Here is a 26,845-nt window from a genome sequence, read left to right as displayed (position 1 = left end):
TCCCTGGAGAATTTTCAACTTTCAAGGATCAAAGTGGACTCTATACAGCTTAGTTTAACCTAGCAATTTTAGCTCAGTTTTTAGTACTCTTCAAAATTTTCCTTTACCATGAGGGGAGTATACTTTTGTTTTCGGTTAACAAGGTTGTGACCGATGCCATACTTAAGCCTCAATCAATAATCATCGGGTCTTAAAGTTTGACTTCAATACAGATCTGCATGTAATGTCAAAGTTGAGACATAATAGGAAATCATGTGCATGGCTAAGAGGAGTATTTGTCCTTCAAATTTTCAAATGAATATATTATATTTATTTGTGAAACATTCATAATATTCTAGTAATTAGTGCTGGATTTCAAGCCCATAAGGGGATGAATTTTGGATGAGGTTAAGTGAATACAGAATGTCTTACACTGAGAGTGCCATGTCTTTGTGTAGCCATAACTTATGACAGACAGATTGCTATCAGCGGTATGTCCTTGTGCAACTCAGGTTAACATAATGAAAATCTTCAGATTAGATTTTTTCCCTGTCATAAAAGTGATAAATTTCACAATCATGTATACAGTGACCAGTATATATGTCCATATTACAGATGAAATCCTTTTGGATAAGGAAGAAAAGCCCTTGGATGTCACCCTAAACTCCAGAATCACACCTAGGTTTGTGTTCCGTGTGGACACTAACCGCCCAAGCAGCAGCCCTGCCATCACCAAAAAGGTCATTCCAAATTCCACACCAAAACACCGCAATCTGCTTTCAAAGTTGCCCAACATTAAAGCCATCATGAATGGAAACAGTCAGGATGGTGGAGTCAAGTTGGCCAATTCAAATGAAGCCATGGTGAATGGGATGCATCCACTCAGCGATGATTCCAGTATCAGCAGTGACTTGAGCAGTAGCCTTTCAGGTTGTAGCATCTCTGGGAAGAAGGAAAAATCAGAGATCAACATGAACAACGGAGGAGCTTCTGGCCTCCTTATCAATGCTAACTTGTCTCAACAGAGACACAAAGGCAAGTCTAGCACTGTGCGATCACCTGCGAAAATCAAAGCCAGGAAACATATGAAAAGTAGTTCCAGCGTGGCGCTCATGTTTCAGCGACGATTCAGCCTAAGGAAAAGGGAGAAAGAAGAAGACATTTTGTCAAAAAGTGTGGAATTGTCCACGGAGCAAGCCACACCAGGTGTGCTGAAAGTTTACGGTGATCAGATATGTCCTGGAGCTCAGTATAAAAGTGTGCTGGCTTCCATGAGATCATCTGCTGTGGAACTTGTCAAGGAAGTTTTAGAACGATACAGTCTAATGAGGTCATCGTACAAAGACTATGTTCTCTGTGATGTGATTGGCAAGTTTGTGAAATCTGAGACAAAAGGTCAGCTTTGGACAACAGAGTGTGTGCGAGTTGTAGAAGACAATGAAAGACCACTGGTATTGCAATCATTTTGGAAACCAGGCGAGGGCTTTTCACGGCGGTTTGAAGTGCGGAAACGTTCAGCTGTGGAAGAGGAACTTGGTGAAATAGACACAATCACATCAGGGATTAATGCCAATGCCAGGCGCTTGCAACTATCCAGAGTTAGATTACACAAACTTTGCAAAAGTGATGGAATATCTGATGTTATCCAGCAACAAGGACAGCCAGATTTAACAAGTGGTATGGTGACTACAGAGTATAATATCACAAAGATAACTGTGAATGACAAACCTTCTTTCACCAGTGCCCTGAATGAACCAGAGGAAACAGAAAGCCATGATGAACCAACTGCACTTTATAACTACAAACCTCCCCTTGATTTCCCATATTTCCTGATGCTAAGGGGTTACTCTCCAGAGACAGATCTGGTATTATATGTTTTGAATGAGCAGGTGTCAATGATAGGAAGAATGCAGGAAGATGAAGAGCTTGATGAAGACAATAAACCAGACATTTCTCTTTCTGCTCATGATATTTTACCTCAGCATTGCTGGGTATGCAAGAAACCAGCGAACAGAAGTTACAGAATTAGTGATACTGTGGAAAATTGTGCAATGGTGGTTTCCTTGGAGCCGCTTCCCATCGCCAAGGTGACAGTCAATGGTGTGTCTGTCACTAAGGAGACAGAACTGAAACCTGGGGATCTGATCGCCATGGGGAATCATTACGTCTTTCTCTTCAAAGACCCTACCACCACCAAAGAGATACCACTGGATTTGAAGTGGTTGCAAACGTCATCATCTCATCTGGAATCAACACCTCCAGTCAAAAAACATGGCAGTGTTGACTCACTCAAGAAACCCAAAGACGGTTTCAATGACCATCTCAAAAAGAAGGCGCAGGAGTATGACAAAAACGACACTCGGCTAAAGATGATTTATGACATCAGAGATGAGGATGACATTTTGGAGAAAGTTACCTCACTTGTTAATATTGATAGCGGGGAGTTTAAATTTACACCAGGATATCTGATTTGTATGTGTGTTGAATATTCAGCTTATCATCATGATCAAGTGACAACAAGGAAATTACTTCTGAAAATATCCGGATTAATTCAAAGTATTGCATGGGTAAGTCAAGTTGCATTTATAATTTAAAATCTACCAGTCTTGTTTTAAATCTCTTAAGTAATCTTTTTTGTATGAGTGCTGAAAAAGATCCAGCAATAGCTTTTACTCAAAAAAATTTCTATTTGAATCCAAAGTTGGCATGTCATGATATGGAGGACATATGGGAAACAGACTTTGCACATGTCAACACCTTTTATTGTCATTTCTGTAAAAATTTGAGGTAGTAATTGCATCTTTCATCTTTGTAATGCAGTATTGTCGGATCACGTGATGACATAGACTTGTAAACTCCCTGAAGTCAGGAGCTGTAAATATTTTGTTTTAGGAACAACTTATGTGGTAACTTCAGAACTCCAAGATACATATAGTCCTTGTTGTCTTGGGTTCTTATTACCATTTGGAGTGTAAATGCTGTAGTCAATGTTGCAATTACGGTCAAATTGTTACCATTTTTAGCAAGTGTGCATTTTAGATTGAGTAGGTGTACACAACTGTCATCAAATGTGTACTTTGTCAATTACCTTACTTGGTTTGAAATTCTTCAACTGCCATACTAATTGCAATCAGTCACCATAAACATCAACAGCTAAGCCTCAAACACAAACACAAACAACGAACAAATAACATTCTTTGTAGTTATGACAAACCAACATGTCAAGCGGGCTTGGAGCTGGAAATCAATCTTATCAGTTGTCACCTGTGTTACACCTGAATCAACCTTAATTAGAAAGTGAAGTTAATAGTTTCTTAAACAGACAAGTTTACGAGTTTGGAATTCCTGAAATGCATTGCAATGTTGGCGGATCAATAAATTACTTGACACTGGATTCACATGAGGTCAATGCTTTCCATGATTAGCAAATTACATACTATTTTTAAACTTTATCTTTTCATGCAAGTTGTAAAAGTAATTTCACTAGTTTTTCAAAGTTTCATGCATTCAAAATAATGTACGTATTATGGTTTTCTTTTTGTTTGAAGTCTGCCTTGTCATAAAGTCTGCTGTGTAGTGATGAAGGAATTTACAAACAAATTATGGTTTAACTACCTTGTCCTTTTTCATGCTTACGCTATCATTCCTGTGCATAGAAACTGCTTTGAAATCAGTCACTTAGAAAGTTTCTGATGTAAAACTACAGCTAAAAGTCCTCTTTCTTTTTTTCAAATTTAAAAAAAATCTTTATAAGTTTTTGTATTGATCCACAACAAATAATTACACTGCTGCAGTTTCAGGTCAATAGTTGATGGAAACAAAACCATGTTTAACAGATATTCAGAATTCTATAAAAGAGGAAAATTGGACAAATTCTGCAAAGGAGAATGTTGAAACACTTTCATAACATTTGAGAATGCGTTGAAATGGCTTTTTTATTGCTTTGAAGTCAGATTGGCAGAATAATCCCTGTTCAGGAGTCAAAGTAATTTTGTTTAGGTTTTCCTTGTCTTTATGGCTTCACAGCAATTACATGTAGTAATAAAGAATGCTTTGAACAAGATAAACTAAGTGTACTACCACTACCGGTATACCAGTAAATGCAGTCAATTAATAAGTCTGAATACTTCTACTAGCATTGGCTGTTAGGTAATACCCCCCTGTTTGCTTTGTAGAACAACACTGGGCTGGCTGCCAGGATTCACTCTGTAAATGTGTCTCATTTAGCAATGGCTGCAGAGTTTTGTATAACAATTGCAGCAAAGCTTCAAATCCAACTTATTGATCCGTCTATATTGATTTTTGTCATCCCTGATGCCAGAATACAGACTTTATCGCAGCTCAAGCTCTGTGTATTGTTTGACGGTGTATTAACTATCAGCTGTTAACTTACCACATTGTAGTCTATTTCCCAGTGTGGAATAATTAGTACACCTGATCCCAAATCTGCATGGCAATTAATTCTATGGTGATTGCTGCAAAGTATGCATCAATTATTGATGGTATCTTGTACATTATTTATGTTTTGCAGGATAAGACAAAAGAAATTGCCAACAAGCAAACTACAAGGTGAGTTGTAAAGTTAAGTAAGCTATGTCAAAATAACCTAACTTTTAAGCCAAAACATTGGTAATATTTGCTGAAATAAAGTTCATGTTCTGTCAACAGACTGTCACATATTTGAAAGTTCACTGTTAAAAGGTAATGGTTATGTAGATCTGTTAAAATGAAGGAAAGAGGATATTTGTGTTGTAATATTAAATGTGATTTGGATTTTCAAGTCATTCCCTGGTTCTATCAGTGTTCGTTCCTTATCATATTAACAGAGCCATGTACAGAGACACAAGCAAAGTCAGTGTAGTTCCAAAATCATAAACCGATATTTCTTGAAGTGAGTGAAAGAATGAAATATTGTCAAGAACTATGTGGAATTTTAGACCTTAGTGACAAACAGTTTAGCCTTGACATTAATCAGTGATGTTTAGCAACCACAGTGTCATTTCAAAACTGCCATCATGACAAATATTTATCTACAATATTGAGAATTGACCCCTACCACCACCTTGTCTTCCACTTGTGTTTTCAGTCATTAATATTCAGTCTATTTGCATAAAAATAGGATAAAAGGATTACAGCTAGCATTAGACAAATAAACTAACTATTAGTGGGAGGGAATGGGCAGTCAGACATCACATGAAACCAACCACAGGTATTTATGATACAACATCAACTATAGTTTGCCAACATCAAGGTCAAGGTATCACACCTATTTTGTCCTGTTATTTATCATGTGTGGACATTTTCACAAATTGGCAAAGTAGTTGATTTCCTGTCATTCACTACACAGTACATATCAAAATATTTACTTTGTCATAACAATTGTGCATAAGTATTTCTACACACAGCTGTCTTGTTCAGAAATAAATGGTAAAAGTTACGGAAAACTAAGGTGACAATGGATTCCTGTAGTGAAGTCAACTGGAATGCCTGTTTACAAATTCATATTTGGTAATCGATTACCCTGGAGTATAATTCCTATCTGTTGCCTAGGAGATGACATACAAAAAAATTTTTAAACTGATGTTGTCAACCAAAGAATATAGATTCATCAAATTCAAAGGTTATGTATGGACAAAGGTCAATGCAAAGTGTTTGTACAGGGACAGAAATTCATCAAAGATGTGACACTCAATGATTTCTTTCAACCTGACAATTATGAAAAGCCAACAGACTGTAAAGTATAGTCTAAGCTTAACTTGACACTATAGGGATAAAACTATACAAATAGTTATAATTATGAAAACAATCCTTACCAAAGCAGTTGACTATGGAATATGATATTTTTTGCCTAAACTGACAGATGTGTCCTCAACCCTGATCACTGGCAAAAGTTGGCATCCAGACATTTTTAGTAGATAGATGGGACTCGTAAACAGAAATTGGGTGAACAAATTCAGTAAAGAAGCTAATGAATTTTTGAAGCTAGAAACAAGCAGAAGTTTCAAAAAAGTGACATACAAGTTAAACCATAGGAGAATAATAATACAGTTGTACATCCACAACTACAAAATCCAATAGAGCTGATCAAAAATGACATCATTTTTCTTTCATTAATATGCAAAAATAAATATTTGTCGGCATTTTCTGCAGGAACGACAAAAGTAAAATCTGCTAGTGTTACAATGGATACTAAAAGTCACGCTAATTTAAGGCTCAGACTACAAGCTGCAACAATTTGCCTGAATTTCAAGCAGTAGTGTTCGATGTGGCTCACCATCACAATCAGTGCTTTATCTCTAGTGTGAATTTGTAGACAGAATGGGCCTGTCCTACGATGCATAAACTGTAAATTATATCTTGATTAAAAAGAAAACATTGAGGAATAATAGGATTCCTTTATGTCAATGGTAGCTATCACTACTTACATCAGCCATGTGATTCAGTTAGCATTATCCACTCAAGGTAATTTATTTAGAGCTATGTTCCGTCTCAGATGCAGATACTTTTAATAATTCAATTACATTTCAATCCTTTTTTAGCTCCGCTGTCAGCGACGCGGAGCTTATCAAATAGGTTGATTTTCCGTCGTCGTCCGTCGTCCGTCGTCTGTCGTCGTCGTCGTCGTCCGTCAACAATTGCCTTCTTCTCTGAAACCGCAAGTCCAATTGCTTTGAAATTTTATATGCAGTTCACTTGTGGTGACTACACTTAAGTTTGTTCAAGTCGTGGTGAAATTTGCATATTTGTATTTTTGGGGCAATTTTTGGTGTTTTTGGTAAAAAAATCTTCTTCTCTAAAACCGCTTGTCCGATTGCTTTGAAATTTGATATGCAGTTTACTTAGGGTGACTTCAGTCAGATTTGTTCAAATCGTGGTGAAATTTGCATATTTGTATTTTTAAGGCAATTTTTTGTCATTTTTGGTAAAAAAATCTTTAAAAATCTTCTTCTTCAAAATTACCAGTCAGATAGCTTTGATATTTGGTACATATGTCCCTAGGGATGATCTATTTCAGATTTGTTCAAATTGTGCAGAAATATGCAAATTTGCATTTTTAAGGCAATTTTTGCCACTTTTGGTCAAAAAATGTATTTCTCAAAAAGTACTGGTCTAATAGTTTTGAAATTTGGTATACAGGTTTCTATAGATGAACTGAGTAATATATATTGAATTTCTGATGAAATCTGAAATTTTGTATTTTTGGGGCAATTTTCGCCATTTTTGGTCAAAAAATGTGTATTTCCAAAACTATTTATCTGATAGCTTTGAAATTTGGTATACAGGTTCCTACAGATAAACTACATGATATTTATTGAAATTGTGATGAAATCTACAATTTTGTATTTTTGGGGCAATTTTTGCCATTTTTGGTCAAAAAATGTTTTCTCAAAAATTAGTGGTCTGATAGCTTTGAAATTTGGTATACAGGTTTCTACAGATGAGTTCAGTAATAAAGATAGATTATAATGATTCTGATGAATCTGTAATTTTGAATTTTTGGGGCAATTTTTCCCATTTTTGGTCAAAAAATGTGTTTCTCAAAAAAATACTGGTCTAACAGCTTTGAAATTTGGTATACAGGTTTCTATAGATGAAGTTATGAACTAAATTTGATCTCTTGAAATTATGATGAAATCTGCAATTTCATTTTTTGGGCAATTGTTGCCATCTTTGGTCAGAAAATTTTATTCTCAAAAAACTACTCATCAGATAGCTTTGGTTGACATGTTCTTAGGGATGATCCGATGTGATATATTCAAAGTATGATGAAATCTTCAATTGTGTATTTTTGCAGCTTATTTTAGCCACTTTTTTCTGGCCTCTGCATTGAGCTATCAAAGATTTCCACCTTCCTAATCAACATGTGTAAAAAATAGTTATTCTCTACATAAACACAGCGGAGCTATATCGGCCGCTAGGTCGCTTGTTCATGTATGAGATTGGTCAAAGGAAATAGTCAAGGTAACTGGTATATCTTGTGTGTTTGTGGCAGTTGTACATACAGCTACCTTCATTTTTAGCTACTATAGACTATAGTCTATAGAAGCTATTGGGATGGGTATCCGTCCGGCGTCCGGCGTCAGTCTGTATGTATGTATGTATGTATGTATGTATGTATGTATGTATGTCCGTTTGTGAGGCGTCCGTCCACTCAAATATCTTGAGAACCGCAGTACTTACTGATTTGATATTTGTTGTTTAGATGAAAAATATGATTTTGAGAACTATTTTTTTTAATTTTTTGATATTGTTGAAAATAGGCAAATTAATGCCAAAAAAGGTGTTTTTGGTAAAAAATCTTCTTCTTCATAACCGGTGGTCAGACAATTTTGTTATTTGGTATACAGGTCCCTAGGGGTAACCCAACTTAGATTTGTTCAAATTGCTGATGAAATATGCAAATGTGTATTTTTAAGGAATTTTTTTGTCATTTTTGGACAAAATTTGACTTACATTGTATGTGATTCTTGTACTGTATAAACCCTATCAATTCACCCAGAAAAAAATAATTAATATGATTTTAAATAATTGAATTAATTAGGAAATCATCAAAGCCAAAATAATTTTAGTGTAGAATTATCAGAAAGTTCAACTTTTCTTGACAGTTCATAGTGAAATGCTTACCATCTTGGAGGATTAAAACATGTAAAGGCAACTTTCCTGAATCCCAACTTTGACATATTCTGAACCATCATTTATTGTGCCCTGTATGTTATCTAAAAGAAATTGCTCAAAATAGTCAATAGAGATAGAGATAGAGAAAGTTCTAATTTCCATTTATGGTTGACTTGGTAAGGATAAAATAAAATTACTTTTTGGGGAAAAAAATAGAGTGGTCAATTAAAAGAGTGGTCAAAGTGATGGGGTTTTTATGGTAAAGCTGGGCTGTAATATTACTCATGTGCTATTTATAGCAATTATGCAATCTGTGTAAACAGTGCAATGAAAGTTACATGATTCCTTTTAATGCTTTGATGACCTTGAACTTCTTAAGTTTCAATCATTTGTCTCTTCAGTGTGCTTTCTCTGAGTATGTACAGTCTCAACTTATTCAACAGAACTCACTTACAATGTTAATCAAAGATATCCACCTTCTTCATCAATACATGTGTCACAAAAGGTTATTCTCTACATAACACAGCATAGCTCTGTCAACTGTTGAGTTGCTTGTTCTTTCAAAACCGCTGGTCAGACAGCTTTAATATTTGGTTTACAAGTCCCTAGGATGACCTAAGTGAGATAATTTCATACAGTCAGGAAATACTTAATTTTGTATCCATGTCTATAGTAGCTTCAGGGACTTTGGCCCTATGTTTCAGTCCCTGACTGTATTACTTGTGATAAAATCTACATTGCATCATTATACACAATTACACAAGTTGAAATATGATACTTGTAAATGAACTATTCCTCTCCATATTTTTAGATAATGTGGTGTAAGTTGTACTCTCCATGGCCGTGTAGCTTTGCTAAAATATGTGCATATTTTGAAGTTGAAGATTCCAAAACAGTTCTTTTTTTACCACAAATATTTTATTCATTTCCTCCAAACTTTCCAGACCTCAAGATGCTGTCCATTCCATGAAAGAACTTCTTCCAGATCTACAGACTATTATATTCTGGATGGCCAATGCCTTGGAAATGCTGAACCACTTCCAGAATTCCCTGGTGGATTACTTGATGAGTCCGGATGAGAGTCTTCCCCCTGGATCCAGAGCTTCTTTGGCTGCGGCTGATGAAGAAGTCTTATCTGTCCTGGAAGAGGTGGTCATGTACACATTTCAACAAACTGTCTATTATCTCACAAAGGTGAGCTGTGCTTACATGATGTCCTAATTAGCAGGTAACACTTTGAAATTCATAGCATGAAATGTTGCGATGAAATATTGCTACCCCCCGGTAATTAAGATGATGATAATGATGATTAAGATAATGATGTCATGATGATGACGATGATGGTGATAATGATAATGATCATATTTCTTGATTTTCACTAATTTTGGTTGACTGGTTTACTGTCAAAAACTCATTTCATCTATAAAGGGTATAAAATACAAGATGAGAGGTACATGAGTATGCTACAATGATAAGGAATCATCATCATCAGCATAAAATGTTAATACAGTAACAATGCACAATAATTCTAATTTGTGGAAATACAACATACTTTTACACTTGAATTTTATGTGAAAGTAATTTACTTACTTCTGTCGAGTAACTTAATGGATAATCATGAACTGATATACTTTTTAGAGCGTGTTGTTCAAAATGTTGTTTTGTTGACATTTTGGCTTTATCCAATGTGATTACCCAAGATTCTGAAAAAAGAGCAAGTTACTTTGGTCAGTGGTGACAATGCATCATTGTAATTGCCCTGTCCCTTTGAGGAGATCCATCTACAGTAGAGCACAAGTGTTATCGACTTTCCTTGCTAAGAACACACACATAGTAACTGATGAAGAGTCTCATTGTACTCCAAGTAATGTCCAATCTGTGACCTACTTCCCCTAAAATCAGTGATCAAACACTTAAACCTGTCACTGGAACATTTGCACAGGGTTCAGACCACTCTTCAAAGCTATCAGTTCCATGTCAAATGTATTTGGATTTGATTGAGAAGGAAATACAAATTACTCCATTGTTCCCAGTGTTTGCCACAACTCTGGGACCTGTCATTTGTCAAAGCAGGTCTTACAATCATTACAGTGTTAAAAAGCACCATCTGACCTATTTTTTCAAAATAAATCTTTGACTTTTTCCACAATTTAACTTATTTAATGAAAGGGCCGAAAGGTCCACTCTTTCTAAATGTGTACATCTACCTGGCTGAATTGTCAGGTGTTTTGTTTCCATGTCCTGATTGTGAATGATTATGATCATTAATATGGCAGTGATTGTATGATGATGATTAGCCTAGAATCCTGTTTGTCCGCTTGCCCCCATACCTCCGATGTCGGAGGTACGGAGGCAAGTGGACAAATAGGATTCTAGGCTAGATGATGATAATCAGGGGTGTAGAAAATAGCCCGCAGCCAGCAAAAAACACAGCTGTCGGCTAAAATTTGCCAGCTGTGAAAATTATTACTTTTGTAAAAAATAAGGACACAAACTTATGTGCTCATACACACTACTGGTAACTGCTTATACATTTATTTTTACCACCTGTAATCAAAATTTTCTTCATCCCTGTTGATGATGTCAATAGTAATGGTGTCATACACTGGTCATACCAATCATATATTGATGTGATTGAGTTTCTATTTTTACAAAACAAAGTCAAGTTTAGTAATAATTCATTTCAAAAACTCGTGTTGTAAAAAATTAAAAGGAGAACAGAACCACAGTGCCACATAACTGATTATACTGTGAGGCAAATGATAAATATTTTTTAACAATCTCAAAATAACCTGTGAAGCTGAGTATATTCCTGTCAGAAAATACTAAGAATATAATTCCTGTACAATGTCGCCTTGTCTACATGATGAGATACAGCTGGTTTAAAAGGGACACAGGCGACAGTCTGTTCTTTGAATCATGTGTTTACAGTCAGAAATATTGGAATTCTTTGTCTTGTTTCCATGCCTTAGAAAAACAGACATCCTTAACTGCTTTTATACCGCAAAAGGTTAACACTGCTGACTCTTGGTTCATCTTCAGACCATAAATCATAGATTTATATGAACCACCTGCTTGGTTTGTCAGTACGAAGAGAGCCTCAGTTATGCCTGAGGGTAAGAATGCATGGAGTGTGGGGGCCAGCCATGCTTGAAACTTTGACTGAAAAGGAATGACACACGTCCTTCTTTGCACTGAATACACGGGTCAGAATGTTATATCTCATAAAAAACAAAACGCTGGCTTTTCATCTCTGAGATAGTTCCAGAGATAAATTTTAATAGCTATGAGTCAAAACAGAAAATGCTACCGTCAAAGTCCTACCTAACAGCATATGTGCTTTACTGAGGATGTTAAGTGCATGATGAAATGCTCTTCAGGCAGTTGTCATTCAATTTCCAACATACAGCTTGTACAGGGGATATGCATGACAAACCAAACAGAAATATTTACAAGTCTAAAGTTTCTAAACTTGATTTGATGCAAGGTATTGAAGTCAGCATATGATTATACAAACTGGATGCATCAAGAAGTTATTTTATGTATAAAAAGGAAACTTGAAAAAAATATAACATTACTCAGGGTTTTCTCTCGACTGCGCGATTGCACAAATTGTGCATTTTGAGCCATTGTCTGCCCTGAAAAAGTTACTGACAGCACAGAAATCACGCACAAAACACAGCAAGCAAAGACACATACTAATATATTAGGGTGACCCAAGCGCATAGTGTAGCGGACTGTGTCAGGGTGTGTATCAATAATGGAATTTGGGAAAATTCCAGCTTTAGTATTTTGTGTGCATATTTTCATGGATTTAACTCCCCCCCATATTCAGACCAAATCATGTCGAAGGGAACAAATACGTCAAATTCTGAGTCAGGGAATCTTGCTGGTATCAAATCGACAGAAGATAGAGAGCAACCAAGCACATTACAAGCTGAAAAATATCATAATGTGGATGTTAATATGGGTGCACATGCGACATTGACGACACAACTGAACTGGATGACGATCATTATGATATCTAGGAAGCGATTCCTAGGAAGGCAAAATCAACATCAAAAGTGACTGCCCCTTAAAATGTCAAGTCTGCCCCCTAATTTTGATGAATGGGTAGAAAGTGCCCCTTTCAATGAACATGCAGAGAAAACACTGCATTACTTCGTTTTATATCAATGAATGGTCTTCCCATGATAATGTTTAACTTATTTCTATTGATGGACTTTGTTTAGTTCAGTACTTGTGTTTGCTGGGTAACAGTCTGCTTAAGCTGTCACTGTTTACAGGCATAACATGTAAAGAATTGGATACAGGAACCCTAGGTCACAGAGTGTTTATACCAGTTCCACTTATACATAGGTTTAGGGCTTGTCTTTCACAGTTAATGATGGAACATGTTTGAGTTGGCAGAATTTCTGAGATAGTTCAAAATTTACATCAAAGGATGATTTGGGCCACATATTATACAGCTATGAGGAAAATCTAATACCAGTCTGTCCAAAATCTAGCCATATAGAAAAACGAACTCCAAGTGCAATAGTAGAATCCAGGTCAGGGCATGGGAAGATGTTCCAGGCTATTGATTTCAGGATTTGGTCCTTTCACCATTCACCATTGACTCCATTATCAGCAGATTTCATGAAAAAAGCATGTGAGTTAAACCCAGATTTGAGAAACTTCAAGTACCAATTAGGACTAAAAGTTCAGCAGCTTCACTTCATTGTCATTGTGCAGGTGTATTTCTTAAACTGTAAGGCATGTTGTGACCGGCAGAAACATGTACATCTTGAATAGCTGTATTAGTGATACAGTCTTTTTCCCTTTTGCTCTAACCGGTCCCTCCACAAATTTTGCTGTAACCTGTAGGCTTTCTGATAATCAGTAATTCTGTCAAACTGTTTCTATCAGGTACTGTTTTTTTCCAACTGAAACTATTTTTCTTGACAACATATTCATGTCTCTTTTCAGCTTACTCGTCAAAGGAAAACAAATGTGTATATTATTTCTTGGCAAATATCATGACTTAGGGAACAATGCATGGAATTTAGTGGAAAATGTTTAGGGAGAGAAGACAAATGCAATGCTGGAATACTCAACATTCACTTGATATTACTTTCCACTGTTTTCACTGCACTCACTTCTCTGTAAACATTCTTCATTCTACACATGTTTTGGTAAGATACAGTGAAAGTAGAATGACAGTAAAATTTTAAAATTTTCTTTGCAGTGAAATTCTGAATGTGCTTGTTGTTGCTGCCTGATTTACTGGTAGTTGTAATATTGAATATTATGAATATTTTCCCATTAGAGTTGTGTTGCAAATTGGAAAAATCATATACCAGTCACCCACTCTGTATACTGTCATGGGAAAAAACCTTCACCATTGGAGCTACACTGCTACTCTTTATAACTGGCTTGCAACAAACAATTTGAACAATAGAGTCTTAGAAGAAGAGATTGTTGTGTGTTTATTGTTCTCTTGGCTGTAATTCAATTCTCTGTGTCCATTCTGTGGTATTGTGATCAATTCAACTCTCTTTAACCCTAGAGTTTAAAAAGAATGTAATGTAAGCAGTACAGCTTTTGTGTCTTGAATGAGGTCAGAGATAAGGTTCTAGCTGTCACAAATGTGAGTGGTTTAAACTGCCTTAACATCAGTTGTCATGGTAACAAGTTATTTGTGCCGTTGCCATATGACCTATTCCTCTTTCAGCATTATAATTTGACTTAGCTTTATTGGTTTCAAGGTAGCTGCACCCATACTCCAAGGAGTGTTGTGTTCAAAAGTTACGCAGTATTTCTTTCTTTCAAGAAACAAAATCTGCCAAATTTAAATTCTACGATACAAATGTAGAATCTACACTGACATAAATTCTTTTGAATATTATGACTATTATGAATATTGTGACGCATCTTTATCTCTGTGTAGTAAGCTTTGAAATGGAACATTTGCAATCTTTCATTTTCTTGAATGTAGAAAATTTAATTATAATTGTATGTTTATTTTTTAAATTTCTGATGTGTCAGCTTTCTAAATTCTCTCTGAGCGATGTTTTGAGAATTTAGAAAGGTGACACATTGAAAAGATATTAATTTTTTTCCATTTCAAGAGATAATTTAGTTTTCTCATAGGTTTTTAAAAACTTGAGAAAAGTGTATAAAATGATATCAGTTATCAAAGAGTAAAGCTTTAGAGCAGCAGCTGCAGCAAACCATTGACCCTTTGAGCACCAAAATCAATTTTTGTCGCCTTTATAAAATGTAACCCCAGTCAAATTTTTCTCAGATTTTTGCCAAAATTTAGATGAAAAACTGTAGCCAAAGAAATGTGATATCGGTTTGGTTCAAAATTATCAAAACAATTACAGAAAAATTTATAAAAACTGGTAAAATGTTGCACTAAAATTTTGGTGGGAAATATGACAGCCCTTTAAGGTTAAAGCAAACACTGGATTAGGGGATTAGGATATACAAACTTTTCTTTCAGGAGATTATGCATTCATCAGTATCTTACAAAGTTTGCTACTTTGTAACATTTTAAAAACAATGTCAATAAAACTGTCTTATCATATCTTATTTTAGACCCTGTACATTGCATTACCAGCAGTATTAGACAGCAATCCATTCACGGATGAAGATGAAAGCAAAGAGAACAGCAAAGTACACAGAGTGGAAAGTGTCATTGCCATCTTCCAGACGACCTTTGACCTGGTCCATAACTTACAGGTTCATCCACAAATCATCCGCCAGCTATTTGCATATCTGTTGTTCTTCACAAATGCATCATTGTTTAATATGCTAATGGAGAGAGGTGAGATCTACGGCATATCTTTTAGTCTTCCAAAGATAAAGTGAAATATACAGTAATAATGAGGCAATTAAGTCAATTTTTAGAACTTTCCTTAAAGGATCTTTTTTGGTGAAAATAAGTGAGTTTAATAGATGAAGATGTAATTTTGGTTTGGTAAAACAACTCAAGTCCTCACACATGGTAAAAAGGGTCTATTTATTGCCAAAAACCTGGATTTTAAACAATAAACAGCCCCTTTTTACCATGTGTGAGGACTTGAGTTGTTTTACCAAATCAAAATTTTATATTCTTCAAGTCCGGCCACTTTTTTTTCTTCTGCATCTACTGACTATTAGTTGGACTGATCCTCACAAATTCTACAAACTGCAAAAGATGTAAATTGGACTGTCTGTGCATATGTATCTGTATATGTAGTATAAAAGATATCTGTAGTCTACAGAGTATAGGAACCCAAAAAGCTTTGAAACAGTAATTGTGATTATGGCAGAAATATTGCTTGGTGATTTATTCCATTCAGGTGCTGGTGGTAAATTCTACAAGTGGTCTAAAGGAGCTCAGATCAGAGGTAACTTAGATCAGATAGAGTCCTGGGCCCAGGAACATGAACTGATGCAGGAAGCATCTACATTTCTACGCACTCTGTCCTCTGCAGCTGATCTCCTAGCAACACCAAAAGTACAACTCCTCAATGTAAGTTTGGAAGTTAACAGCTATTATTGAGATACACACAAGAGTTACTAACACCATACAGGTAACCTATTTGAATGAGTACTACCATGATGTAGCATGTCTATTAAAATCCAAGACTCTTTAACCCTTTCACCCCATTTCCTGATATAAATCCATCCATCCATCAAAAATATTGGCATATATTCAAGTGTGGTTATGAGAGCTGTAATATGTGGTGAAACTCTTGGTGTAGCCCACAAAATTATTTTGTCTCTAGTATTAACATTAGACAACTTGACCAAGGGAGATGATTGCAGGGAGACATTTAAATGTTTGCAGTGTCTAACTTGTGAAAACTTTATGTTTTAAAGTAAACTTCTCAAAAGGAAAGGTTGCCAAACTTAAACTTCCTCAGAGAGTCGCCAATTGTTACCCTTTAATTCAGTGCAAGTTTCTCTTATTTGATAACTGCTTATCAAATTTTATCAAATTACAAAGTTTGGGGGGAAATTAGAATTCTACTCCCTTCTCTTCCAGTTGGATTGGAATGTCATTCGGAAAGACTTCCCATCACTCAATGCAGCTCAGGTTCAACAGATTCTCAGTGAATATCAGCTTGGTAGCAATAAAGCCAGACCAAGGGGTTGGTTTCCACCACCAGACCAGGTAGAACTTGCCCTTAGAACTGGTAAGTTACAATTTACATTTACAAGATTCTGGAAGGCAAGTGTGTGTAAAACAAAACATGTATCGCACTATAGGGAAATCTAAAAATTCCTATCGTGCTGTGGATTTTATTCCAGTCACTATTCCATGGTGTTGTATTTGTTTGGAAATCAGTTAGATCTACTCAGGGCAACTTGTTTTAGTTGTTCTGAAGACCCCCTAAGCTAATATTGGAACTCCACTGTTGTTACAATTATATAATAGTACAAGATTGAGTCATGAAGTGTTGTTTTCTTTTCCAATTATTTGCAATTGCTTGTTATCAAAACGATACAAGTTGAAAGTAGAGTCTCTAGACAAAGACTTGAAGGCAATTATCTTACCTGTGAAAGGCATTCTCGTGAGCCAGAGCATAATTTCCGCTCTGCTGACCTACGCAAAAATCAAGTAACAGGTAGCGCTAAGTTGCCGTAAAGAGGCGCATGGTTTATGACGATGGTGAAAGGTACTGTTTTAGGCTTTGGTGTGCAATGAACGTCAGTAACCTATGTTGTGATAGAAGCATCAAATCTGGGTGAAAAGTGCCTCATCAATAGAACATAGGTAGAAATTATTTGATTCCTGTCCCTATACTGAAATGAATCCCAAGATTAAATGTAAACCTACAATACAAAGCATGAAGAGATGTATTCTTTCCAGAAATGCTGGCAGTTTCATAGAATTGTTTGAAGAGAGTCATGAACAGCGCCCTCTAAAAAGATCTTTAATACCGGTACTTTGGTATGCTAATTTGTAGCATCAATGAGATCAAATGTTCAAATTCACCAACTCAATGAGATCAAATGTTCAAATTCACCAACTATGTCAAAAGATTGGCATATTTCCTGCATAAGACAGCAGTCTTCATAAGTAACTTTCATTACTTTATTTGTCAATTTTACCTTCAGCGGACATCTTGGAAAGTTTCAACAATCACCCCCCATTGGTTCTACCAAACAGTGAATTTATCATGGATCTAGATAACCCTGTCAAGGATGATACATTTTATGATCATCTTCAGACTTTGGCTGATACATTTCCCAATATCACTATCTACACTGGTGAGTATGTTAACCAACCAACTATGTGGAATTGTCAACTGTACTCTCTGTGACTGTTGACTGAAATCAATGTGGCAGTAGTATGAGGTTTGAACATATGATTATTTTTGGTACTTGAAGTGGTTTTCTGGCACTTTTTAGCTGTTATTAACTGATGCAGAGAAACCTTTAAAGATGGTATCTGCAAATGAGTATTTGCAAAGTTCTGTGCATTATGCACTATTATATCACACCGATATATTGATGGTGCAAATAGTGCAATCTGATTGGTCAAGATATGCAATAACAGTATGCTATTATCGCAATATAGCACAGTTGAAACAGGCAATGGCTCTCAGTCAGAGAAAAATTCCTTTTTTGACAATTAATGCCAGCAATAATCCACCTAAGCAACTGGTATACTACTCAAGTTTGACCAGTTCACTCCATACATGCACTTGCTTTTGCTCATGAACATATAGCATAAACTGGTCAAAATCTTGTGGTATACCATCGCTTGGTGTGGTTTATTGCTTAATAATATTATAGCTTTGTCAGTTCCAATGAATTTTGTGATGTCATGCCCCAGATTATTACTGTTAATGTATCCAATTATCCAGTATTGTGGCATGTTTTCTACACCTACAAATTCTTTGATATTGCCAAAACTGTACGTTTTGTTACCTAGTATGTAACCTCTTAAATATCTTGCAGTTGTACTTGGCATTTTATACCTAAGACATATGACGATCTTTATCGTACATTGATGTTTGTTTTGCAGATTTTCATTAAAAATAGTTGCATATTCATGTTTTGTTTTTTGTTATTTAGTTGAAATTACAGTTTCCACAGCAGCAAAACTTGAATGAATGAGTGAAAAAAACTAAAGATTTGGAATGTGTAATCTATTGCAATAATTATATTGATCAAGTTTCCAAATTATCACAGGCATGGTGGTAGCTACTGAGCCTCAAGAGTCAGCTGATAGACTGATGGCAAGTCTTGTCAGGAAGGAACTCGCTGAAAACGATGCCCTGAGAGCACAGGTTACCAGTGGATACAATGGCATCTCCCCTGGCAACAGAGGTTCCAGGTCATACGAGGACATCCACAGACATTCTATGTCAAAAGGTAATTATGAGGAAATCTCTTCACACAGAGTTCGGAGTAGCAGTACAAGTACCTTGCCTACAAACCATGTACAACAACAGTTTCATTCACCACAGTATAGCTATCAGGGCAAACAGTACCACAGTAGTCATAGCAACCACACTTACAACCAGTACCAGTCACCTAAATATAGCAACAGCAGCCCTGGCAACCTGCAGCATGGAAAGCAGTACCCTCCCCCACCACCCTATGGCAGCCATCTTGCAAAGTCAGCTATCAGTCAGCAGTACAGACCTCCAGTGCCGCAGCACAAGTACCATAGCAATGCAAATGGGAGCCATGGTAACGAGGAGTTCAGATATGAGGTGTCATGGAAACAAGAAGATGGATTGTATGAGGTCAAGAGGTTAAACAATCAACACGTCAGTTTCAATGGAAATGAACAAGTTTATGTCTACCATCAGGACGGTACAGTCAGTGTTCAACAACAAGCTATGGCGGGTGCTCAGAATTCAGTACGCTTTGATAACTCTGCAAACTTGGTCCACATTGTACGTGTTCATCACGACTATGATGAGCCGTATGAACCTGAAGAGGAAGAGAACACTGATGAAACAGACACAACTGTTTCCCATGACAACAAAGAGATAGAGATCAAGGATATACCATATCACAGTAGTTTACCACAAAGGAGGACAGGCTCTCTGGAGCAACTTCAACGGAACAAGACTGGCTCACTGGAGCAGCTGCAGAGAAATAGAACAGGTTCTCTTGAGCAGATACAGAAAAGCATATTGAGGAGTGGGTCACTTGACCAACTTCCTAGAAGCAGGTTAGGTTCTCAGGAACAAATCCAAGGCAAGACAAGTGATGGAGAAATCACGATTGATCACAGCATTGATGATAAACATCACTACCAGGGTAGCATTCCCATACTGGCCATAACACCTCCAAACAGAGACAAACCCATACCTATACTGACTGGCAGACCTCATCAGCAACAACAACTGCAGAACCAAATCTTGAAGCAGCAACAGCAGATACAACGAGAACAGCAGCTTCAACATCAGCTACAACAACAGCAGCAGATGCAGCAGCAGAAACATCATCTCCTCCAGCAGAAGCAGCAACAACAGCCGCAGCACTTCAGGGCACCCACCCCTGCACCCTCCCTATCATCCAAACCACTAGCTCTGGTGCAGGGACAGAAACCCAGAGACATGTCCGATAACTCTTCACTCACATCACAATCACCCCCTCCTCTACCCACCAACACCACAGGCTCCTCAGTGAAACCCAAGACAAAGAAAGTGCAATATAGTACAGATAATGATTTAGATTATGTGCAAACGGTGAAACATGATGATAGGGATGGACAGACTGAAGATATTAGCAATGATGTAGACAATTGTACTGGTAAGTCTAGGTGATATGTTATCCATGCCGTGCTGTGTTCTTAAAAGAAACCAATAAAAGTCCTAATTCAGATGTGTTTTGTAAGATTATTTTTAATGTTTAAATTGTGTTGTATTTTTATTATTTTAATAGATTAGTGTTTTTGTTTGCTTTCGTATCTAATTGTAAGTGTGACATTTTTTTTTTGACATTTTCAACATTTCTGTCTGCCTGCTGTGCATTAAAGGATTGTGTTTGTTTATAGAAATCTTGATTGGTCAACAGAAGGTTTGCAGGGAACTCAGAATTTTCCTCTCTATTTTGTTAAAGGAACAATCAAAACTCACTTTAATGTTTGCTAACCATGTCCAAATTCATACTCGATGAAATTGTACAATCTTAACAAATTTCACCCTGGGAAAGTTAGCTTTAGAGTGTTTCAGACCAACTTGTCACTGCATGAAAAAAATTTGGTAGAAATGAGTGTTTAGCTTCATTGATTCACATAAAAGAAATGAACTTGACTCCCTTTGATAAATTCAACCAATATTCTGCCAACGTATTGCATGGCAACTTCTGATACACTGATCAATGATTTCTTTGTAATACCAGTGAGTCTATCTTTGTGTAAGATTTTTGTTTCATTGTCATCACATTTTGTGTAATTTTTGTTGTTGTATGTTTCATTATCAATTACTGTTGCAAATATATTTGATGTTGAACTGAAAAACAGTTTTGTCACAGATATATCATGAAACTAATCTTGAAGATTTGTTCAGCTCTGTGGCTATGATGTAACTTTTTACACCCACAAGCTGTGAAAACTCTTGCACATTGTAATATGAATTGATTAAGAATTTCTCCATTGCACTGTAATGTTTGCACTCAATTCCCTTTCTTCTTGTGTTACTGTGCGAATGATGCAAAGTAAGCAGAGATATTTCAGTTATGGGTTTAAAACTGTAATTTGGAACTGAATATTACAAGCAGCAACATTGCAAAGACATGGATACCAGTTTGAAATTTAAGATAATGTACTTGAGTTACAGGTTGTTACAGGCAAGTATTTAGTGGGTAAGATAAACACTGTAGTTAAAGAGAAAGATGTAGTACTTGTCTTAACATGATGTGCAGGTTTGAGTACCTGTCAGTATGGGGTTTGTAATGGTTACAATGCATCATGGTTTAGTGTATGTTATGTTCTCACAAGTCTGACATCATTCCTGTTTGTTGTCTTGACAACAGTAAACACACACATGAACATCTCGATATGCCATTTCTATTTTCCAGTATTTTCTCCATTCCTGACAGGCGGAGTGACTGAGTCCGAGATGGACTTACTGTTGCATCGGAACACCATGTCTGATACACAGAAACAGTGCGTGGAGAAGGTGGAAGGTATGAGAGATGCCAGCGATGCACAAGATGACGTCTTTGTAGTGGATCTGATCAAAGAAGACAATGGAATTGGTTTAGGACTTATAGACGGACTTGTAAGACATTATATTTATCACTTTCTGTTCATCTATGGGCAAGACTAAAAAAGAGTGGGCCCACATTAGAGATTTTTACAAATTAACATAATCATAGGGAGTCCCCTCAGAAAACCCTTATTGTTTTGACAATGATGGTTGAGTCTGGTTTTCTGCAGATGCGCCTATTGTTCTATACACTGCTAAGCATCCTTAGCTAGCCATTCAGACTCACTTCATTCTACTTGCATGTATCTTTGCCCAAAATGCGTCATTTAAAAGTGGTATTCAAAGTGCCAAATTTTCTCCCCCAAAAATAAAAACTTTAATTCAAATCCAAAAAATTTGCATGGCCACACTACAAACATATTTCAAAACTTCCTTAATACACATTTTAAAGAAATGACTTTTTGACAAGATACAATGATGCACTATTTTTTAAACAAACTCTTATCATGTTGAAACGTGATGAGTAGTAATGTATAAATTCTTCTTAACCCTTTCACAGTACACACCATTGAGGTCAGCTGGTATCTATGTGCGTACTCTGTTACCTAAGGGAGCTGCAGCAAGAGATGGCAGACTGAGATTGGGAGACAGAATTCTGGCTGTCAACGGCACAAGTCTTGTGGGTGCAGATTATCAAAGGTATGTACATGTGAAGACAAGAAGAGACAGACACTTTCAAAAAATGTTTTTACCTGTCACCAACACAAATTATGGTGCAACCCAAATGTGAGATGTGAAGTAACATGCAGTTGTAAGTTTTTATACTTAAGTACACTTGCAGACAATTTTTGTGGGTAAAAACAGTGATATTGAAATCAAAGAATATGATATCAGGATTTACTCATGAGTTTGATCAATGCTTTGCAGTGTCAGACTCAGTTATTGATGTCAGTTTTCACAGCTTGATGAAAAAAAGAAAACATCAAAACAAAAAGATGAAAGTTTTATCACATAAACCAACTTCTTGTTAATAACATTTTTTGCTCATCAAACATATTATTTTACAATTGTATTTTGACATGATATCATTGACAGATTACCGTCTATCCATTTCTGTCTTTCAGCGCAATGCAGTTAATTAGAAATGCTGGACCAAGATTGAGGTTTCTGGTTGCCAAGTCTGATATCTCTATGGCGATGAAAATTACAGCATCAGCATGTTAGTGTGCATGGCAACAGGCATTTACTCTTCTACAGAACAGAATACAAGGATCTGGCGTAATATAATCATAGAGATCAGACAATACCAGGTTTATATTGGGATATAAGATTTCTTCAGCTTACCAGAAGTCCCTATCTTCCCATTGTTGTACTTATATGAATATCCTGATTGCCAAACCCTGTCATCATTGGTTCTTGGTCCAACCCATTATTTTCAATGGTATTGTTGGATCAATACATTGGTGTGTGGGGGTGGAAGAGTTAAAAACTGAGTAGGATTCTCAAAGACACTGATAATCAAGTTGTGAAGAAATAGTACAAAATTTGAATATTTTAATGTTTATTCAATAATAGGTGAGGCAAACAGATACACCATGACATTCCTCAAGGGTTGTTTTATGGTATGTCCAGTAAGCTGATATTTGTCAGTTTTTCCAGGCATTTGAAATTACTCAGTATGTGAGCCATGTACAGAGAGAGATGTTCAGTATGCAATCACAAGAAAAAATGGAACATATTTATTGTAATCAGTGAGCTTGAGTTACAATGTTGATGTATGTATTCAACATGGTCAAACATGTAGCTGATATGAATGTTCGTACAAACAGCAAAGTCATAGCCTGTGTCACATGTCATCAATACTCCCAACATTGTAATAACAAAGTCATTGTCATTCTTGGAAATTGACAACTGTACCTCACCTTTTACTTGGGTTGTCCCTTTCATAGTTCATGTAGTTGTTTTCACATTGTGAATGCTGAAACTTGCTTGTAATGCACTCCTCACAGAACACATGTCATCAGAGTTTTCCCTAAGACTTTAAGTATTGAGTCTTGTACAGCAAGGAAGTAGTGGGCTCCATTGGACACGTGTAGAATTCCAATATGAAGTTTTAAAGGTGTGCAAATTTCACTGTAACTCAAAACTAATGTAATATTACTGTTAAATACAAAACTTATATGTACTGCTAATGTAAAAATAATTTTCATTAAAGTGTTGTTCATATATTAGCTGGGACAAATATGCCCTTGCTATATGCAGACAATCATGACTTCACAATTGAGCTTGTTTGCAAGTGAAATTTACTAGAATATGAAGACAAGATACAAAAATTTACTTACAAATTATAGCCAGTGGCCTTTATAATTATTTTCATAGTTGGTTCAATTATTGTACCAATTGTACAATTTGCCTGAGTATTTGTATGTACATAATGTGTTCATTAATGCTGGTGATGTCCCAGCATTTGTTCTGTATCAACTATTTACATGACGTTTTCCTGCAAATCAAGACTTTGATACTATCAAGAGACTGCGGTAGTTTCTGTGCTTTTCTATGTCATAACACTGACACTTGAATTTTGTGTTGTCTACTGTTACTGATCCACAGTTGTACTTACCTCAAAGCTGTTAGGATCAAGAGACGTTACCTCTAGAGGGCGGCATTTATCAAGTCAGTCACATGTCAGTGTAGCGTGCTCAATCACAGTTACATTTTGTTGCACTTTTGTATGTATTTGATCAGTATTATTTTTTCTATGAGTGCATCAAGTGGTTGTGAAATATTCCTTTGAAGGTCAATTTAAACCATGTGTTTTCAATGGTAAACTTATTTATTGAATAATTGTTTTATTGAGTGCTACAGTTCTTCTTTTATTGTGAACCTTGTAAATAAACATCAAATGATTTTCTCAGAAGATGAGTACTTATTTAAAACACTTGTCACTTTCTTTAAGTTTCATGAGATTAACTTAGGCTGTGTATAAGTGTAGACTGTCAACAGTCCTTTATGCCTTCTTAGCCTAAAATACAAACCTAGCCAGAGTGGCAAGTGCTGCACAGTAGTGTGAATTATGCTCTTTTCCACAACCAAGAGCTGAAGGCTCCAAGCAAAGTATTCAGGTTGTACTGACTAGCAAAGGCTATCACGCAACAAGCGGCTGTCAACAGTTAAGCATTAATAGAGAATGAACTTTGCATGGAGTGTAAACTAAGTTGTTCAAAAACAAGTGAGAAATTTCAATAAATTTACATGTATGAGAGACATCACATTTACATAGTTTGGTTTTGCAAAGCATCAACCCATACCAGATTGTTAAAGCCAATAAGTCATAGTCCAAATAACCTGGCCATTACACATACTATACATTTTCAAGAAGCTAAAAATAATACATTTTGGTGTGCAAATATATTTTTGGATTGTCATCATGAATATTAAAGCACAGTGGTCGTCGCGCTGCGCATGCTCCTGGGGTCCCCCCTTGTTGACAACATATCCGAGAATGTTGATGAGGTTACAGATTGATTATTATGTTTGCGATATTGCCGCTTGTTAAAATGGCGGCTGATATGTCAAAAGCATTACCAACTTACCAATCTAACACGCAATAAACGGTCAATTAATCTAAGTTAAATATCTGCTGAATATTGAACAGTAATTACACGCTGGATTGAGATTACATTTGATCATGATTTTCATGAATCAGTTGAATGGGGCTCGCTCGAGCCATGGAGCTGAACACTTACTCGTAGGCGTTTATATGCCAACAGACTATCAGTGACCGGGCTCTGGTCTACGACATCGCTAGCAAGGACGAGAAATTTCATTCAAGAGGCCCAACAGGAGTAAAATTGACAAAAACGCAAGCTACAGAAATCTACAGCTCGCAGAGCAATGCCCGCTGCAGCAAGAAGCATCTGTTCTGTGGTCTGCATGAACGTCGGTGTCAAGAGAACCGGGTATATGGCGCGCTACACTCGGTTGTGGAGAATCCAACTACACTACGAAGTTTACTCCGTTGGGGATGCAAACGAGAATTCAGGGTACAGGTATCAAGTCAAGCGAAGGACCTTTCATAGGGCTTCTTGTTATGTGGGGGTTATCTCATTTGAAAGAGGATTCAGACCTACCCGGCAACAAATAAGTTTGCGTAGCACCGGTAGGCCTACACTGGCTAGCCGGCGTTGGATCACTGCCATGACCGTGCACAGGATCTCTCAATACGTCCCTATGTGTAGCCGTGCAATTTTCCTGCCAAATGCCACGGAAACCCGCTCGTTTTGTCTATTGTGTCCTATCATTTGACTATTTCTTGCCACGTATTACTAGAAGAAGTAAGAAATGGTGATCAACAGTGGGTCGTGGGCCAAGATGTTGCGGGGCCGGTACCGGGACCGGATTCTCTTATATCCATGTACGTCAACGCGGTGACCTTCTCCGTTATCGAAGCGACAGCATCTCCCGTGTCCTGCTCTGGTTTGCCGATCATGGTCATGTGTGTAATGTTTGTGTTAGGTATTGTGCTTGTTGCTGGTCTACATATATATATATATATATATATATATATATATATATATATATATATATATATATATATATATATATATATATATATATATATATATATATATATATATATATATATATATATACAATGTTGATGTATTTTTACTGTACTGTACATAACATTGTGTACAACCAGCGTGACCGCACGCGATCAAACCCATTTGTTCACTGTGACTGCGTGCAGTAAACTCAGCGACATAATGTGCCGAGTATCTCAATGTTCGTAGCCTTACATGAATTTTTAGATAGAAATACACCACTGAAGTTCGTTTCCAATCTTAATATTTTACTATTGCATGATGTTGAGTCTTACAAAGGCCTTAACAAAGTGAGGGACCACTCCCATCTCACTCCGATTGAAGTTGAGAAGACTTATGTTTAAAAACATATATGTTTATCAACAAAAAAATCGCACACGCGCAGCGCAATGACCACTGCGCTTTAACTTAATTTCACAACTTAATGCTGCTATCATTTCCAATGCAGCTAGTACTGTTGATTGTATCACATAACTTCTGATAACACAACATACT

General features: G+C 36.4%; 1 protein-coding gene across 3 annotated transcripts in view; it reads left to right on the top strand.

Moving 5' to 3' along the window:
- Positions 1 to 24,663, top strand: part of LOC139152050 (ras-associating and dilute domain-containing protein-like) — a 47,785-nt gene extending 23,122 nt beyond the window's left edge. For 2 of the 3 annotated variants that reach the window (XM_070725139.1, XM_070725141.1), the window contains exons 3-13: positions 595 to 2,546; positions 4,511 to 4,548; positions 9,540 to 9,789; positions 15,178 to 15,406; positions 15,924 to 16,096; positions 16,613 to 16,763; positions 17,689 to 17,841; positions 18,769 to 20,346; positions 21,616 to 21,818; positions 22,306 to 22,445; positions 22,871 to 24,663. In XM_070725139.1, the coding sequence (XP_070581240.1) occupies positions 595 to 2,546; positions 4,511 to 4,548; positions 9,540 to 9,789; positions 15,178 to 15,406; positions 15,924 to 16,096; positions 16,613 to 16,763; positions 17,689 to 17,841; positions 18,769 to 20,346; positions 21,616 to 21,818; positions 22,306 to 22,445; positions 22,871 to 22,970 (4,967 nt within the window). In that variant the 3' untranslated portion in view covers positions 22,971 to 24,663. The remainder of the gene's footprint in view (positions 1 to 594; positions 2,547 to 4,510; positions 4,549 to 9,539; positions 9,790 to 15,177; positions 15,407 to 15,923; positions 16,097 to 16,612; positions 16,764 to 17,688; positions 17,842 to 18,768; positions 20,347 to 21,615; positions 21,819 to 22,305; positions 22,446 to 22,870) is intronic. The other variant, XM_070725140.1, reaches the window with a different exon arrangement.
- Positions 24,664 to 26,845: the final 2,182 nt, after the last annotated feature.

The sequence above is a fragment of the Ptychodera flava genome, chromosome 15 (genome assembly GCF_041260155.1).
Source record: "Ptychodera flava strain L36383 chromosome 15, AS_Pfla_20210202, whole genome shotgun sequence".
Classification (NCBI taxonomy): Eukaryota; Metazoa; Hemichordata; class Enteropneusta; family Ptychoderidae; genus Ptychodera; species Ptychodera flava.
This window is presented reverse-complemented; position numbering and strand designations above follow the sequence as displayed.